The 16737-nt window shown below is 33.1% G+C and overlaps 1 protein-coding gene across 4 annotated transcripts in view; it reads left to right on the top strand.

The window, feature by feature from the left end:
- Positions 1-16737, top strand: part of ITR (inotocin receptor) — a 275665-nt gene that overhangs the window by 244503 nt on the left and 14425 nt on the right. For all 4 annotated transcript variants that reach the window (XM_074186496.1, XM_074186497.1, XM_074186498.1 and 1 more), the window contains one exon: positions 8001-8095. In XM_074186496.1, coding sequence (XP_074042597.1) covers positions 8001-8095 — 95 coding nt within the window. The remainder of the gene's footprint in view (positions 1-8000; positions 8096-16737) is intronic.

Genomic DNA, 16737 nt, shown 5'->3' with positions numbered 1-16737 from the left:
ATCCATACAAGAAATTTTGTATACTAAATTGGATTTTTGTTTATTTGAAATTGGAGCTTTTACTTTACTGTATAATTTAGATATAGAAGTGACATTTGTTTTAGATATTTTGAGGTTATTATTTCGGAATACATTAATTAATTTTGGTGTCAATTCTTGAATATATGGGAGTGATTTATATATGAATGAAGGTATAACGTTGTTATGTTCAACTTCTTCATTATTATTTTGAAAGTTTGTTCTTTCACAAAATAAAATTCTGTTTACTAAAGATTTAGGATAAGAATTTTGGATCAGAATTTTACTGAAATTAGACAAACTTTGGTTTCGTAAATCGGGATGGGTAATTTTGATGATTCTGTTTTTTAATGATTTTATTAAATTGATTTTCATTTTATTTGGATGATAGGAATGGTAATTAATAAATCTATTACTTGATGTTGGTTTTCTGTACCATTCAGTGATGATAATATTTTGTTCTGATCTCAATAACTTCATATCGAGGAAAGGAATTGAGTTGTTTATTTCCTCTTCAATAGTGAATTGGATATCCAATTCACTATTGAAGAGGAAATAAACAACTCAATTCCTTTCCTCGATATGAAGTTATTGAGATCAGAACAAAATATTATCATCACTGAATGGTACAGAAAACCAACATCAAGTAATAGATTTATTAATTACCATTCCTATCATCCAAATAAAATGAAAATCAATTTAATAAAATCATTAAAAAACAGAATCATCAAAATTACCCATCCCGATTTACGAAACCAAAGTTTGTCTAATTTCACTAAAATTCTGATCCAAAATTCTTATCCTAAATCTTTAGTAAACAGAATTTTATTTTGTGAAAGAACAAACTTTCAAAATAATAATGAAGAAGTTGAACATAACAACGTTATACCTTCATTCATATATAAATCACTCCCATATATTCAAGAATTGACACCAAAATTAATTAATGTATTCCGAAATAATAACCTCAAAATATCTAAAACAAATGTCACTTCTATATCTGAATTATACAGTAAAGTAAAAGCTCCAATTTCAAATAAACAAAAATCCAATTTAGTATACAAAATTTCTTGTATGGATTGTTCTAAAACATATATAGGACAAACATCTAGACCTCTAAGTAGTCGCATCACTTCCCATAAGAGCGACTGTAGACGAAATGTTAATTCTTGTGCATTAACAGAACATGTTAATTCGGAGGATCATAAAATGAATTTTGAAAATCCAAATATTTTAGATAGAGAAACCAATACAACGAAAAGAATATTTTTGGAAATGATACATATTAATAACGAAGAATATTCAATGAATAAACGAACTGATATTGATAGTCTCAGCAAAATTTACACGTACCTACTGAAATATGATAAAGAAAATAAAAAATCTAGTAATTCGAGTATCATTCAGAATTTTCCCACTTGACATTGTCAGCCAAAATTTTTATTAACTGTCATTTATTAATGTTTTTCTATCTGTTTTTGAACCATTTCATATTTTATTCTCACGTTAGTAAGTTCTCCATATTTATATATTTTTTACAAGATATATAATCTTATTATTGTAGTTGTCCTGACGAAGGTGTGAAATATACCGAAAGCTTGACATATAACAAAGAGTTTTCTTTGTAACAGCCCAGCTATTGACTGCAACCTCACGAATTAAATCGATTTATATATATATATATATATATATATATATATATATATATATATATATATATATATATATATATATATATATATATATATATATATATATATATATATATATATATATATACAGTGTGACCCATTTAAAATGGAACCACCCCTGTAGAATGTGCATTTTTCAATCAATCTCAATTTTTTTTTATTGAAATATTAAGCATGAAAAACTGTATCTTGACACTAACTTTCACAATTTTAGTTTCATTTCCAAGGCACTCTATGGTTTTTTTTGTTTGTCAAAAACGGCAAAAGTTTATTAGGCAATTTTTGTTTTCAAATTTGACTACACCACTGGATTCGTAGTAGTTATAAATCAAAACTGTCAAATTTTCATTAAAAAATATTTGTTAACAACGAAGTTACAACAACTTCAATTTTGAAAACAAAGTATTGGTTTGTAATTTTTATTCAGATTATAGACATATTTGAGATCTGACAACACTGTCATCACCAAGTAGAACACCAGTGAATTTGTACAGTGAAAATCCGAAGTCAACAGCTCAATGCGTTCTACAGTTATAACTCCTGAAAATATGGTAATGTAAGAGATTTGTGGTGCAAGCGTTTTGTAATAAAAATCTGACTACGCCACTGGATTTGTGGATAATATTCCCTTAAAATCATTCATTTGAGTGTAGGTTACGAGAAGTGAAAATTAAAATAAAAATTGAATAATTGAATAACAGAAAATTAAAAGTTCATTTTCAAGTTACGCAGTAGTAGACCAAGTTCAGAATCTCATGTCATGGGATCTCCCAATTGCGCTTTTACCCAATCTTGATAGAATCTTGAAGTATTAATGGTCATACTTGTAAGCTTTTTGGAAGTTTCCCAATAATAAATAATAGTACTTTTGTAACAGCGCACCTGGAAAATCACATTTTATGAGATTCTGAACTTACTCTACCTTCTTCTATAGCTGATGAAAACAAAATGTATACAAACAAGTTTCAAAGTATTTATTCAACAATTAATTGCCATTAAGAAAAAACTGATACTAAAATAAACATTGATTTAAAACTAAACATTCAAATTTTTGTGGCTTCTACCAAACCTCCATTAAGTTCAATACATTTATCGTATCTCTTCCGAATATTGTTTACACTATTTTTTATTTGTTGAACTGTAATTTCGGCACAAGCTTGTCGTATCCTTTGCATGAGTTCAGCTCGATTCGTTGGTCTTGTTCTGTATACTTTTTGTGTCAGAATACCCCACAGAAAAAAGTCTAATATTGTTAGATTAGGCGATCTAGGTGGCCATTCAATTAAGTCACTACCTCGTCCTATCCAATGATTTGGAAACTGGTTATTTAGCCACTCTTTAACAATCCTCGAATTGTGCACGGAACAGCCGTCGAGCTGAAAATATAAATTTACTTGTTCCGCAAGAGGCATTTCATCTATTTCGTCCGATAATTGGTTATTTAGAAATTCCAAAAAATTTTGCCCGTTTATGTTTCCATCAAAAAAATATGGACCTATTATTCTATTTTGTACTATACCACACCAAACGTTAACTTTTTCGGAATATTGACTTTTACAATTTATGATCCAGTGCGGATTTTCCGTAGCCCAATACCGAGCATTTTGCGATGAAACTACCCCATTGGTGCTGAAAGAAGCTTCATCACTAAACATTATGCAGTTTAAAAAATTTCTTGTATTCAGGTACTCGCCTTGTGCCCACAAACAAAATTCCATACGTTTCACTTCATCACCTGCCTTTGAAGAGTGAAGAAATTTAGGTTTAAATGCTCTCATTTTGTTTTGTTTAAGACATCGTCGAATAGTCTCTCTCGGTAAGTTTAAATCCAAACTGGCGACTGGTAAACTTCTGTTTGGGTGGTTTCTAAAATAATCTAAAACAGCACCTTCGTTTAAATTTCTTCTTCGGTGATTATTTTTTAAAATATGTTTGCTGACTGCACCGGTTTCTTTAATTGTTTTGTTGATTTTACTGACGGTGCTTCTGTCAATGGGAAGTTGATTTGGATGTCTGTTATTAAATATCCTAGCTGCTTCTCTTTCACTATGATAATTGTCACCAGAAATTCTCACAATTTCAATTCTTTCTTCTAATGATAATTGCAAAGCCATTATTAAATGCACGTAACTAACAACTATTATTTTATTTATGATTAACTGTCAAAATCACAGCCTACTGTTGATTTATTATAAAACCTTTGCATAATGAGTTCAGCTTCCTCAAATTATTGATATCTCCTCTAAAATATTGTTTTAGCTGAGTTATGAAGAATTTACAGGGAACAATTTTTGTCCTGCTCTCTGTTTTATTATTGAATAAATGATTTCCATGCTTTAAATCAATTTGATTTTGGCGGCTATGCGGAAGAATGTACTAAGTACTGCATAACTTGAAAATGAATTTTTAATTTTCTGTTATTCTAGAATACACTTCTCGTAACCTACACTCAAATGAATGATTTTAAGGGAATATTATCCACAAATCCAGTGGCGTAGTCAGATTTTTATTACAAAACGCTTGCACCACAAATCTCTCACATTACCATATTTTCAGGAGTTATAACTGTAGAACGCATTGAGCTGTTGACTTCGGATTTTCACTATACAAATTCACTGGTGTTCTACTTGGTGATGACAGTGTTGTCAGATCTTAAATATGTCTATAATCTGAATAAAAATTACAAACAAATACTTTGTTTCCAAAATTGAAGTTGTTGTAACTTCGTTGTTAACAAATATTTTTTAATGAAAATTTGACAGTTTTGATTTATAACGACTACGAATCCAGTGGTGTAGTCAAATTTGAAAACAAAAATTGCCTAATAAACTTTTGCCGTTTTTGACAAACAAAAAAAACCATAGAGTGCCTTGGAAATGAAACTAAAATTGTGAAAGTTAGTGTCAAGATACAGTTTTTCATGCTTAATATTTCAATAAAAAAAAATTGGGATTGATTGAAAAATGCACATTCTACAGGGGTGGTTCCATTTTAAATGGGTCACACTGTATATTTATATATATATATATATATATATATATATATATATATATATATATATATATATATATATATATATATATATATATATATATATATATATATATATATGCCTCATCAGCGCGGTGCAGCCAAGTGTAAAGATGGGCAACACTTGTTTGCCGAAAGCAGGAAACAACACATACGCACGGAGTCAACAACAGATGCCAACCGCACATCTATCTGTACTTATATCCTGGACCCGGATGTCACGCAGGTAGCTATAGCTGCCTACGTGGTCATGTTAGATGTAGCCTAGGAATTCTAGGTCTTCTAACTGAAACCACAAATGTGCGGTTGAGTGTTGTGTCCACGAATTATTTCATTCTTGATTTGTATCATACACACTCGATAAAATCTCTATATATTCTATATATATTCTATATATATATATATATATATATATATATATATATATATATATATATATATATATATATATATATATAAATATGAAAGTTATTGAGTGTCTTGATATAGAAACAGAAGTTAATATCGGACATAGCACTCATGAAAGTGTATTTCTATCTTTTGGTAACCAAGTGTTGCCCATCCTTACACTTGGCTGCACCATACTGATGATGGACCAAAAGCCCGAAACACGTGTCTATGGTTTGCCACTTTCATGAGTGCTATGTCCGATATCAACTTCTGTTTCTATATCAAGACACTCAATAACTTTTATATTTGTATAATTTCCTGGACCCGGATGTCACGCAGGTAGCTATAGCTGCCTCCGTGGTGATTTTGATAGTTTTCTTGTGAACACGAGATCTATCAACTGAAACCACAAATGTGCGGTTGGCTCCTGTTGGTGGCTCCGTGCATTTGTATTTCTATCTTTTGGTAACCAAGTGTTGCCCATCCTTACACTTGGCTGCACCATACTGATGATGGACCAAAAGCCCGAAACACGTGTCTATGGTTTGCCACTTTCATGAGTGCTATGTCCGATATTAACTTCTATATATATATATATATATATATATATATATATATATATATATATATATATATATATATATATATATGTAAGTGAATAAACAGGAAAAGCTTTAGTATAAAACTATCGCTTGTATGTGATATTGAACTTGAAACTACTACACACACTATACACTATGCAATGATAAAAAAGTAGTATAAATATTTTGAAGCACATTGAGGTGAAGATACATCAAATTCAGGGTGTAAGTCATATTTGGGCTTTGTCATATTCAGGTATTGTCTCATATTCTGTTTGTTGTCAGCTTTGCGTGTATGCATGCTATATACAAACGGTTGGTGTTTTAACTTCAATTACTTTTTGAAAGTTGGGTTGACAAAATCATGAAACAATGTCATTTCGGAACGCAGAATCCAAATTTTTATAAGTTGTTTTGTACATAATAGAACTATTTAATTTTTATATACTCTGGTAGCATATTACGTAGGCGAGGTCCAAGATAATCTGAACATCGTTGTCCAATTGCTTTTTTCGATCTAGGTATCTTGTTTTGCTTGTTTCTGGTACTATAATTGTGATCGACAGATTCAAGTTGTATTTTATTGTTTTTCAGCGCCTATAATCTTCATGACAACTCACTTTTAATCTACCTGCAAAATCTAATGATAAAATCTGATTGCATTTCCATATACAAGATTGTTGAGGAAAATATTTTCGACGCTTCTAAAAACAAAAACAAATTGATTGTTGGTCTGATGGAATTTCTAGTATTATTTGTTGAAGATTGTGTCACTTCATTGATGAGCTCTTGTTATATTTATTCAGTCGATACTATACTTTAATTCCAAAATAGTAGGCAATTAATTCTCAGAAATGACTGACGTTTCTGCCTCAATGTGTCTATTGCAGTGGCGTATGGAAATTATAATTTATTTGCAGATAATACACTATTGACATGCTACGATACAAGCTTAGATGAAACTATTGATGAAATGAATGCCGCATTCAAAGATGTAAATGAGTACCTCATGGCAAATAAATTAAAACTGAATAAAATTAAAACTAAAGAAATGCTTATTACAACAAAATATAAATGAAACAACCTTGATTTACATGAAATAAATCTACAAATCGATAATGAATACATTGAAATTGTGTCATGTATCAAATATCTTGGATTCCAGTTAGATAATTCATTAGTTTTTGGCAATCATCTTAATTATATATGTAAAAAAATATCTAAAAAACTATATTTCTTTGCAAAAATTTCTGGTAATTTATCCACTCAGTCTAAAATTACTGTGTACAATGCGATTATCCAACCACAATTTGATTACAGTGCTTCTATTATTTTCTTGTTCAATCTAAATAAAACATCTCAATTAAAAAAACTTCAAAATCGCGGTATGCGAATTGTTCCAAAAGTGAATAGATTCACTGAAATCGGAATTATGTTACAAACTTTGCGGTGGCTACCAGTTTCTTTACGGCTTTACTTAATTATGACATTTATATATAAAATTCTGAATAACTTATCACCTTCATATTTTTCTGAATTTGTTGGTTTAAATTCAGAAGTGCACAAATATGCCACAAGAAATCATACTAATTTGCATTTATGCAGAACAAATAGGAGAAGTGCCATGAATTCTTTATTTTTCGATGGGTTTGACGTATACAATAACTTACCAAATGAAATTGAATCTAGTCCATCATCAAGTATTTTCAAAAAGCAGTTATTGAAATCCATCCATAATGCTAGATAGAATAATACTTGGTAAGATAATATTAATAAATATAGTATTTGTATGTTGTTTTTTGCTTTTTATCATTGTATTGGACCTGCACCTATATTGCAATGTATTTTCAATAGCATATGTCGTTATTTTTCAAACTAAAAATTTTTATTTTCAATTTTGAACTATACCTACATTTTGAGTTTTTTGATATAATTATTTTCAATTTCTATGTTAGTAATACTTTTTATATAATATTGTGTATTAGGATTACCTATTTCAATAAATACTTTCTTCTTCTTAAAAAAAAAGAACTGATGATGAAAAATGTATGTAAATGGAATTGTGCTACATCAACAAACACATTTCCTAGTCTTCGGAATACAGCTGGAGTAAATCCCATTCAAAAATGAGGTAATCCAATTCAATACAATTTCTTAAAGCTGAATTACTTACATATCAAATAATGTTCAAGATACTGAATTCATGCAATTAGTTTTTAGCTGAAAACTGATCTTTATGATAGAATGTATTCAGAAATGAAGTGATTTTCACCTCTAATTTCTTTCGTAGGTTACAATATTTGCTTATGAAGAGATTGAACCCGGAATCTTCGACTGCTGGGCAACATTCGAGGAAAACTGGGGAAAAAGTACTTACGTCATATGGTGAGTTCATAGTTCAATATCTAGAGCAGGGTTGTCCAACTGGCGGCCCGCGGGCCGCATCCGGCCCGCGAGGCTATTTGTTGTGGCCCACGTAAGATTTTCGAAAAGCATATATTTTCTTTAAATGCTGCCACTGTGAAAAAAGATTTTTTAATTTATATTTCATGGTTTAGCAGTGTTTTTACATCACAAGTACTGTACCGCGTGCCGCTTTGCGGACGTGTAACGAACACAATCGTCCTCCACCACTATGAGAACTGCACTGATTACTGCGCATCACAGTTCACGCAGGCTACACCTCCCACCTCCCACTGCTTACCATCCGTCGCCAGGCACCATCGTGCGACTGACACGTATTCTAGTCGGCTAATCTATTACGTTGCTAGTGAACAGTGCTTGATTAATTCTTTGTTTAGATTCCTCTTATACAATAATGAGTGTAAAACCAATAAAACGGAAAATTGATAGTGAGAACAGAATTTACAAAGAAAGTTGGGAGAGTGATTACTTGATTGCTAACAATAATGGAAAGTTGCAGTGCTTAGTGTGCATGAATGTAGTTTCAGTGCCTAAAGAATATAATGTGAGAAGACATTACACAACAGTGCATGAAAATAAGTATGCTACGTACACAAATGAAAGTCGGCGTGCCCTAGTTGCAGATTTGAAGAAAAAGCTTAAACAGCAAACTGGTATGTTCAGTAAAATATTACACTCTCAAACGCATTCTTTGCATGCATCTTATGCCGTGTCGCTTGAGCTGGCAAAGGCAAAAAAACCTTTCACTGATGGCAATTTGATAAAAAAATGTGCTGTTGAAATGGCCAAAGCTTTCGGTGATTCTAAAATGGCGGAGAAATTTGAATCAGTGCCACTTTCACATCAAACCATACAAAGAAGGATTGTTGCTATGGGTGAGCAAGTAGAAAAATCTATGCTTAGCCTGGTTAAGAAAAGTTCATATTTCTCACTTTGTTTGGATGAAAGCACTGATCAAACCGATATTAGTCAGCTGTTAATATTTGTGCGCACTACTTTTGATGATTTTACCAGTAAAGAGGAGTTATTTGATATTTGTCCTCTTTATGGAACAACAAAAGGAAAAGACATCTATGAGGCTGTGAAGAAAACAGTTGACAGAATTGGAGGCTTTGATAAATGTTCAGCCATAGCAACAGATGGGGCCCCATCAATGACAGGTAAAAAAATTGGATTAGTGGGTCTGCTTCGAGAGAATGGTGTCACTTGCCCAACAATTCATTGTATTATACATCAGGGAGCTTTATGTGGAAAATCAGTCAAGGAAGATCAAGTTTTCCAAACCGTGATTAAGATTATAAATATGATTAGAGGTGGAAATCGATCTCTTTTACACAGGCAAACTTAAGCAGTTTTTAGTGGAAACAGAGGCTGAGTATGGAGACTTGCTAATGTACAACCATGTAAGGTGGCTGAGTGCAGGAAAGTGCATGGAACGATTTTTTGCCATAAGAAAGGAAATCCCTGCATTCCTCAACAAATACGTTTCATCTGACACAACTGAACTGGAAGAGAAGTTTAAGGATCCAGAATTCTTAAGACAGTTAGCATTTATAACAGATCTGACTAATCATCTTAACAAGTTAAACTTGAGTCTCCAAGGAAGAAACCAGACGGTTTCAGATTTGATCGGAATGATAAACGGATTCCGGAATAAGCTGAACGTGTTTAAACGTGCTTTGGAAAAGAACAACCTGACACACTTCCCTAGCTGTCTGCAAATAGCAGAAGAATTCAACGGTGAGGAAAATATTGAGTTTTCATCCTGCATTTCACAAATTGAACAAGTTATTGATGAATTCAATACAAGATTTGAAGAAATTGAAAGTCTTAAAAGCAGTGTACTACTTTATAATAACCCTCTTGGAGCAACCATTGATGATCAACCACCCAACTTACAGCTTGAGTTATGTGATCTTCAAGCAGACATGTACCTAATCACCAAACAAGAAAAGGGACCTGAATTTTTCAAATTACTGCCAAAGGAGAAATTCCCAAACCTGCGAGATTTTGGACTGAAAATGACGTCAATGTTCGGAAGCACATATACATGTGAAAGTGCCTTTTCCTCCATGAAATACATTAAAAACAAAAACAGAAGCAACCTAACCGATTTTTCCTTACTTCATCTTATGAGACTGTCTACAACTGAACTGGAGGTGGACATTTCCTCATTGGTGGATGAAGCCGATCGACCACAGTCCTCACACTAATTGATACATCTTTTTCGTTGCTTTTGCAATGTTTGTCTTCATTATTAAAAAGTGTTATCAATAAATTTTCCGTTTATCAAAAAATGTATTTGTTGAGCAATAAAAGAAATAATACTCTTTTTTGTTTTAATTATTTTTATACCTCACTTTATTTTGTTATTACTTGTTACAAAATTATTATATGGCCCGCGACAACATCAAAGGTTTTAGTTTTGGCCCTTGAGGCATTGCAAGTTGGACACCCCTGATCTAGAGTAATGAATAATCCTCTGAAAATTATTGACCATGAACGTCCTCTTGCTTCGAAAAGGTGTACTTTTGGTTTGAAATAAGCGGGAATTATGAAGTAATCGACAATCATTAAAAAGAACTGAAAAATAATAACCAAACACCAATTTTGTAATAGGAACTCTTGTCCAGCGTTATTCGGACGTAATCAATAATGACGCATAATACTCATACTGCAACTAATTTATTATTCAGCTCCTACCGTTCTGGTCGATCACAAAAAACCCAAAGAGTAATTTTCAGCGATGAACAGAGTGAACAAGAATTCACCCCTCTAGAGAAATAAATCGACATTCAGCTATCGAAACCACTATTGGACGATTTGATGTAAACGTGTTTGTTTTGATAGAGCAGTCAGACATTTTTGACTATATTTCAGTAACTCAAAACCTGAGAGTCTACAAAAAATCATCAATCATCTATAGAAGAAGAGTTCGTCAGTTACATTACTGATTAAAAAGTATTTGTTTTCCAGAAACATTTTCCGAGTTCCGAGATGAAGAAGATTCCTATACCTTTGGAAACAAAACTTTCTTAAACCTATACATAAATCAGAAGCAAAAGATGATATTAACAATTACAGAGCTGTTTGCACCCAATCAGAAATACCCAAACTTTTTGACTTTTTAGTAAACAGGCATATGACTTGGCAATGCAAAAGTCTAATATCTCCACAGCAACATAGATTTGTTGCTAATAAATCAACTGTGACAAACCTACTTGTTCATGAAAATTACATATTAGGTGCTTTGAAGAAAAGATTACAGGTCGACTCTATCTATACAGATTTTTCAAAAGCATTTAAGACCCTATTAAATGCCAAGGTTTGCTTATCGCCAAACTGTCTTCGTTAGGTTTTTATGGACCAATCTTGCAATGGATCCAGAGTTGTTTCTTATCTGGTAGAAGCCATATAGTAAAAATGGGAGGCTGTGTATCATCCACAATTCCTTTTCCTTCGGGTGTTCCTCAGGGTTCCCACTTTGGACCTTTGCTATTCAACATATTTATTAATGAGCTAGCTACAATTAATGAATATAGTGAGGTACTGATTTTCACTGATTTTCACAAACGATGTCTCACTTTTACAAGAAGATTTGTCACAATTTTGTGTTTGGTGTGTTATGAATCAAATGAATTTGAATATATCCAATTGTTTCTGCCAAACATTTTCTAGAATTATTCACCCAGTTCTACATGACTACAGTATCAATAATATACCATGGATAGTAAATCAGTGATAAAGAACTTAGGAATTATGTTCGATCGTGAATTGAATTTCAAGATGTTGGGCTTCATCAATAGATCATGTGAGGAATTCAGTTTGAACACTCTCAAGTTATTATATTCTTCATTAGTTAAATCATTATTGGAGTACGCTTCAATAATTTGTTGCCCTTATTATGAGATACACATAAACCAAATTGAAGCTGTACAAAACACTTTCCTGGGGATCTGTGCATACACGTTAGGTCTAAGAAGGGGAGAACATGCATACAACAACATTAGAGATGAGATGAATCTATTATCTTTAAAGAATAGAAGAATTATTTTAGATGTATGTTTTTTAAGCAAAATTTCAACTGGCAACATCAACTGTGAGGAGATTTCATCTTTAATTAATTTGAATGTCAACAGACAGACCAGAGCCAGAACTGAAACATTTAAAATACCTTTCCTCTCCACGAATTATGGTTTTTTCTCTCCTGTCACTCGAATGCTCAGAAATGGGAATATGTATCAACAGGTTGATATCTTAAGTAGCTCCACAAATACCATCTGAACTGAGTCGCATTATTTCCTGAAACATTTCCTTTGATTATATTATACTATTTCATCTTTATATTGTTTTCTTTTTGTACTATATATCATATTATTATTATTGTGCTATGTATTTATTATCTTCAGTTCAGTTTAGGATTTTACAAACTTTTTTTTTCCCCATTACAAAATTGTACTGTGATTTCATCACTATATTATTGCATTGCGTTTTATATTGTATTATGTATTTATTGTATTTATTATCTTTAATTCAGTTGAGATTTTACAAATTCTTTTTTTTTCATAAAAAATTGTAATCGGGACTACCCGTTCAATAAATAAATTAATAAATAAAATAAATAAATCATCTAAAGCAGGGGTCTCCAAACTACGGCCCGCGGGCCAAATCCGGCCCGCCAGTGTCATCAATCCGGCCCGCGACAGCCAATGATTTACTGCTGTCATCAATCTGGCCCGCGACAGCCAATGATTACCTAATTGTTCTTACTATTGCTGTGATAAGTTGAAGAAGAAAACACAAAATGATAAAATTCCAACAAAGATGAATTTTGATATTTGTTCTTAAGCATATCACTGCACCGTAAATCAATAACTTCCATTTGGACTTCTGGAGCCAGAGTTTCAATGTCAGAATCAAAACGATTTTGAAAAAGCTTAATTTCATTCGCAATGACATCAAAATCTGGTTTTAGAACTTCAGACATATCCAAACATTGTCCGCACAAGGACTGTTGATGAATGATACAATATAAGACTAATGGTTTTGAACCACCATCATTTTCTACAGCCTTTGACATAAGTGCAACCACTCCTTTATTTTTACCATACATATTTTTGCCTCCATCAGTTGTTATAGATTTCAAATTTCTCCATCGAAGGTTCATTTTATTAATGGCATTTTCAACTCCCTTAAAAATATCTGCCCCAGTTGTCGTGCCGTGAATACTATCAATATCAAGAAGTTCTTCATACACTTCATAGCTTTTATCTACTCCTCGAATAAAAATCACCTGAGCAGTATCTGACACATCCGTTGACTCATCCAATGCTAGAGAAAACCACTCATGATGTCCATTTTTGTCAGACAGTTGAGATGATATATTTTCTGCGATGTCTTACACCCTCCGAGCCACGGTGTTTGCTGAAAAACTAACACTTTTAAATAAATTCACCCTTTCGGGACATATTTCTTCGGCTACTGCATTCAAGCATTCTTTTATCATTTCTCCATAGGTGAATGGTTTGCCACGTTTTCCGATTTCAAGAGCCACACGAAAGCTGGCGCGAGTTGCAAACTCTTGTTCAGTATTCGCTTTGGTAAACAAAGATTGCTGCGATTTGAGTCCGCGTTTCAAAGCTTCAAATTTTTCCTTCCGTAAACTTCCTGTATACTTGGAGTAACTTTGAAGATATTTCGATTCATAGTGTCGTTTAATGTTATAGTCTTTGAGAACAGCTATGGTTTCATTGCAAATTAAACATAGCGCCTTATTACTGGACTCAATCACAAAATACTGAAAGTTCCATTTTTCTTGGAACGTTCTGCATTCACTGTCGATTTTTCGCTTCTTTTCCATACTAACAAATCACACATAAAAACAATAAGTCAAATCAAAATACTTTTATTGACGGGTGTTACTTTATTTCACAATAGACAGTTTCGCTTCCTTCGCCTTTCCTACGCAGACTAACTCGCAGTTGCGCCGCTAGCCTTTTTATATGCAATTATTACTGCCATTTCGAAGTGATCGGAATACACTGGCTAGAACCAGAACTTTCTCGAACCAACGCGGTATTTCCAAATATTTAACCACGCCTAAGGTCACCTAGCGGGTAGCTGAAAAAGATAGTACATAGTACCACTACTCGCCACTAGATGTCGTTAAGTGTCACAATACACAATAATAATTGAAATGCAATAAAAGCGTAAGTTTGCTTAGGTCACGCACTTTGCGACTATCCTAGTCTAGAAATATAGTTAAGGGCAGAATTGGCTTCAAGGTTTGGAGACCCCTGATCTAAAGGAACAATTCGTTCAGGCCAGTCTCAACACCCTACACTGTAGGTTAATGAGCTGACACCTATCAGAAAACAACTACTCCCCCTGGCTAATACAACGAAGAACATTGGATTATATCCGACAGGTGTCAGTGCAAGATTCTTCACAGAAGTAATTCTTGCATTTGGTGTTGGCGATACAACTGCCGCAATAGATTCTCAATTATTGGAACACACTTGCAGACTGGTTTCGGGCTGTCAAACAGGTGACAAACCTGTCGTTTGTTGTCCGCTTCAGCTTAGTTCGAGGAATGATACTCTGAAGGAATTCGATTTTCAATTATCGGAAATCGTCTACTTTATGTTGATGATAGACACTATCTTGCACTGACGAGTGGCCAAACAGCCCGAAACCGGTCTGCAAGTGTGTTCCAATAATTGAAAATATATTACGGCAGTTGTATCGCCAACAGCATATATGCAGGAATAACTTCAGTGAAGAATCCTGCACTGACACCTGTCGGGTGTAATACCCTTCGTGGTATTGGTCAGGGGATTAGTTAATTTCTGATAGGTGTCAGTCCAATAACCTACAATGTAGGGAGTTGAGACTGACCTGAACGAATTGTTCCTCCAGTCTTCAAGTATGCCCACTGACTATTTGTGAAAAGATTCCAATTTTAAACTTCAAAATCGTAATTTCGATTATTTTAAAGTCGTGACTTGCACTTCAATTTTGACTCTAAACTCCTAACTTCAACTTGAAAGTCGTCATTTCGGCTTTTAAACTCCAACCTTCAGAGTGTATGTTTACAGTTCAAGTGTAAATTGCAAGTTTTAGTTTTCAGTTTGAGCTAAAAATATCAACAAAGTCGAAATTTTAAATTCAAGCAGCTCTGTCCTAGTAGTTCCATCTATTTCAATTAATTTTCACTGTTTCAGATTTTCTCATATAATTAAATATAAAACTCTTTCGGGGATTTACTTCTCCCGAAGCAGGAGCAATAACTCTTGATTATACCATCTGAAATGATGGTGAGACGTCGACTTTCGATGAACTTTCAACAGAGGAATACCCGAAAAACCTGCAAAACGCACGTGTGTATATAACCGAGTGTTGTGCCGCGCTGATAAGGCCAATGAGCTAGAAAAACATATCAGCGATTTTACCCCTTTCGTGGGAGTGTTAGTCCGATACGTCAATGTATCCAGGATTGACGGTTCGAAAGGTGCGAAGAACTGAAAATTCATCAATCTTACTTCAAGACTGTGATTGAGTTCTGCTTGGTGAGAGATGAATGTTTTCAATTTTCGAAAAACAAGTCAACCTTGATAGTGACACGAAAACTATTTTCTTTTTAGGTTACGAGTAATTTGTGTTCACGATACGTCAAAATGTTACTGAGAAAAGTTATTCAGGATATGAAATAATGACTATGGGAATTTTCGGGAATATTTAGCTGATTAAATCTTCATTTTACTAGCCTAAATAAAATGAATTGTATTTATTCAGAAATGTATCGCAAATAACGCTGAGAAGTAGTTTAAATAAATTTATTGTACACGTATTATGAACGGACTGACCACGTTAAAGAAACGCTTCTATAAATTAAAAATGTTTGTGAAAATATTCAATTATTATTATGGATATTATCATACGTAGATTGATGATACCATCATGTTCTGTTATTGTTGGTTCTCCTGTGGGGACCAAACTGGGTGTTGTTTCAGCAATGTATGTATGAACAACATGCTAGATAGGTCTTGAGAGTATTACTGACCAATTCGTTCTTTCATTAGAAAATATATAAATGGCTCAATAATAGCGTTATCAACGTAATAAGCAACTGCAGCTATGTTCAACAGCTATGAGGTGAGGATGAAAAACATTTCGTCGTACACATGATAATATCATATGAATTGGTATAGAAAACCAATTAGTTCAAGTAAATTCATGAACTATTTGCTTTGTCATGGAGAGTACATTGAGCTAAACTCATTGAAACAAATGAAACACTAGGTGGTTGAATATCCAGGTTACTGAAAGACATCATCACTTCTCCTAAGAGCGATTGCAAGTTAGCTCCACAAAGATATGCACTGGATGAACAAGTGAATAAGAAAGGATATTGTATACTACAATTCTAACAGAGGAACAGAATCATGCAGAGTAGTTGTTTCTTGAGATAGCCTTTCTTTCTCAGTCTGACCATTGTCTGAATAGGAAACTGATGTGAATCATCAGAGTGAATTTATATTTTCCTCTTTTTATTAGATGGGAATCCTGATTTCTTTTAATTTTCTGGTAGACGACATCTCATA

Source organism: Leptinotarsa decemlineata, unplaced genomic scaffold (assembly GCF_025532065.1).
Source record: "Leptinotarsa decemlineata unplaced genomic scaffold, Ldec_3_MD MMD2_tig00078422_RagTag_RagTag, whole genome shotgun sequence".
In the NCBI taxonomy this organism is placed as follows: domain Eukaryota; kingdom Metazoa; phylum Arthropoda; class Insecta; order Coleoptera; family Chrysomelidae; genus Leptinotarsa; species Leptinotarsa decemlineata.
Note: the sequence above shows the minus strand (reverse complement) of the source record. Positions and strands in the feature narration are given on the sequence as shown.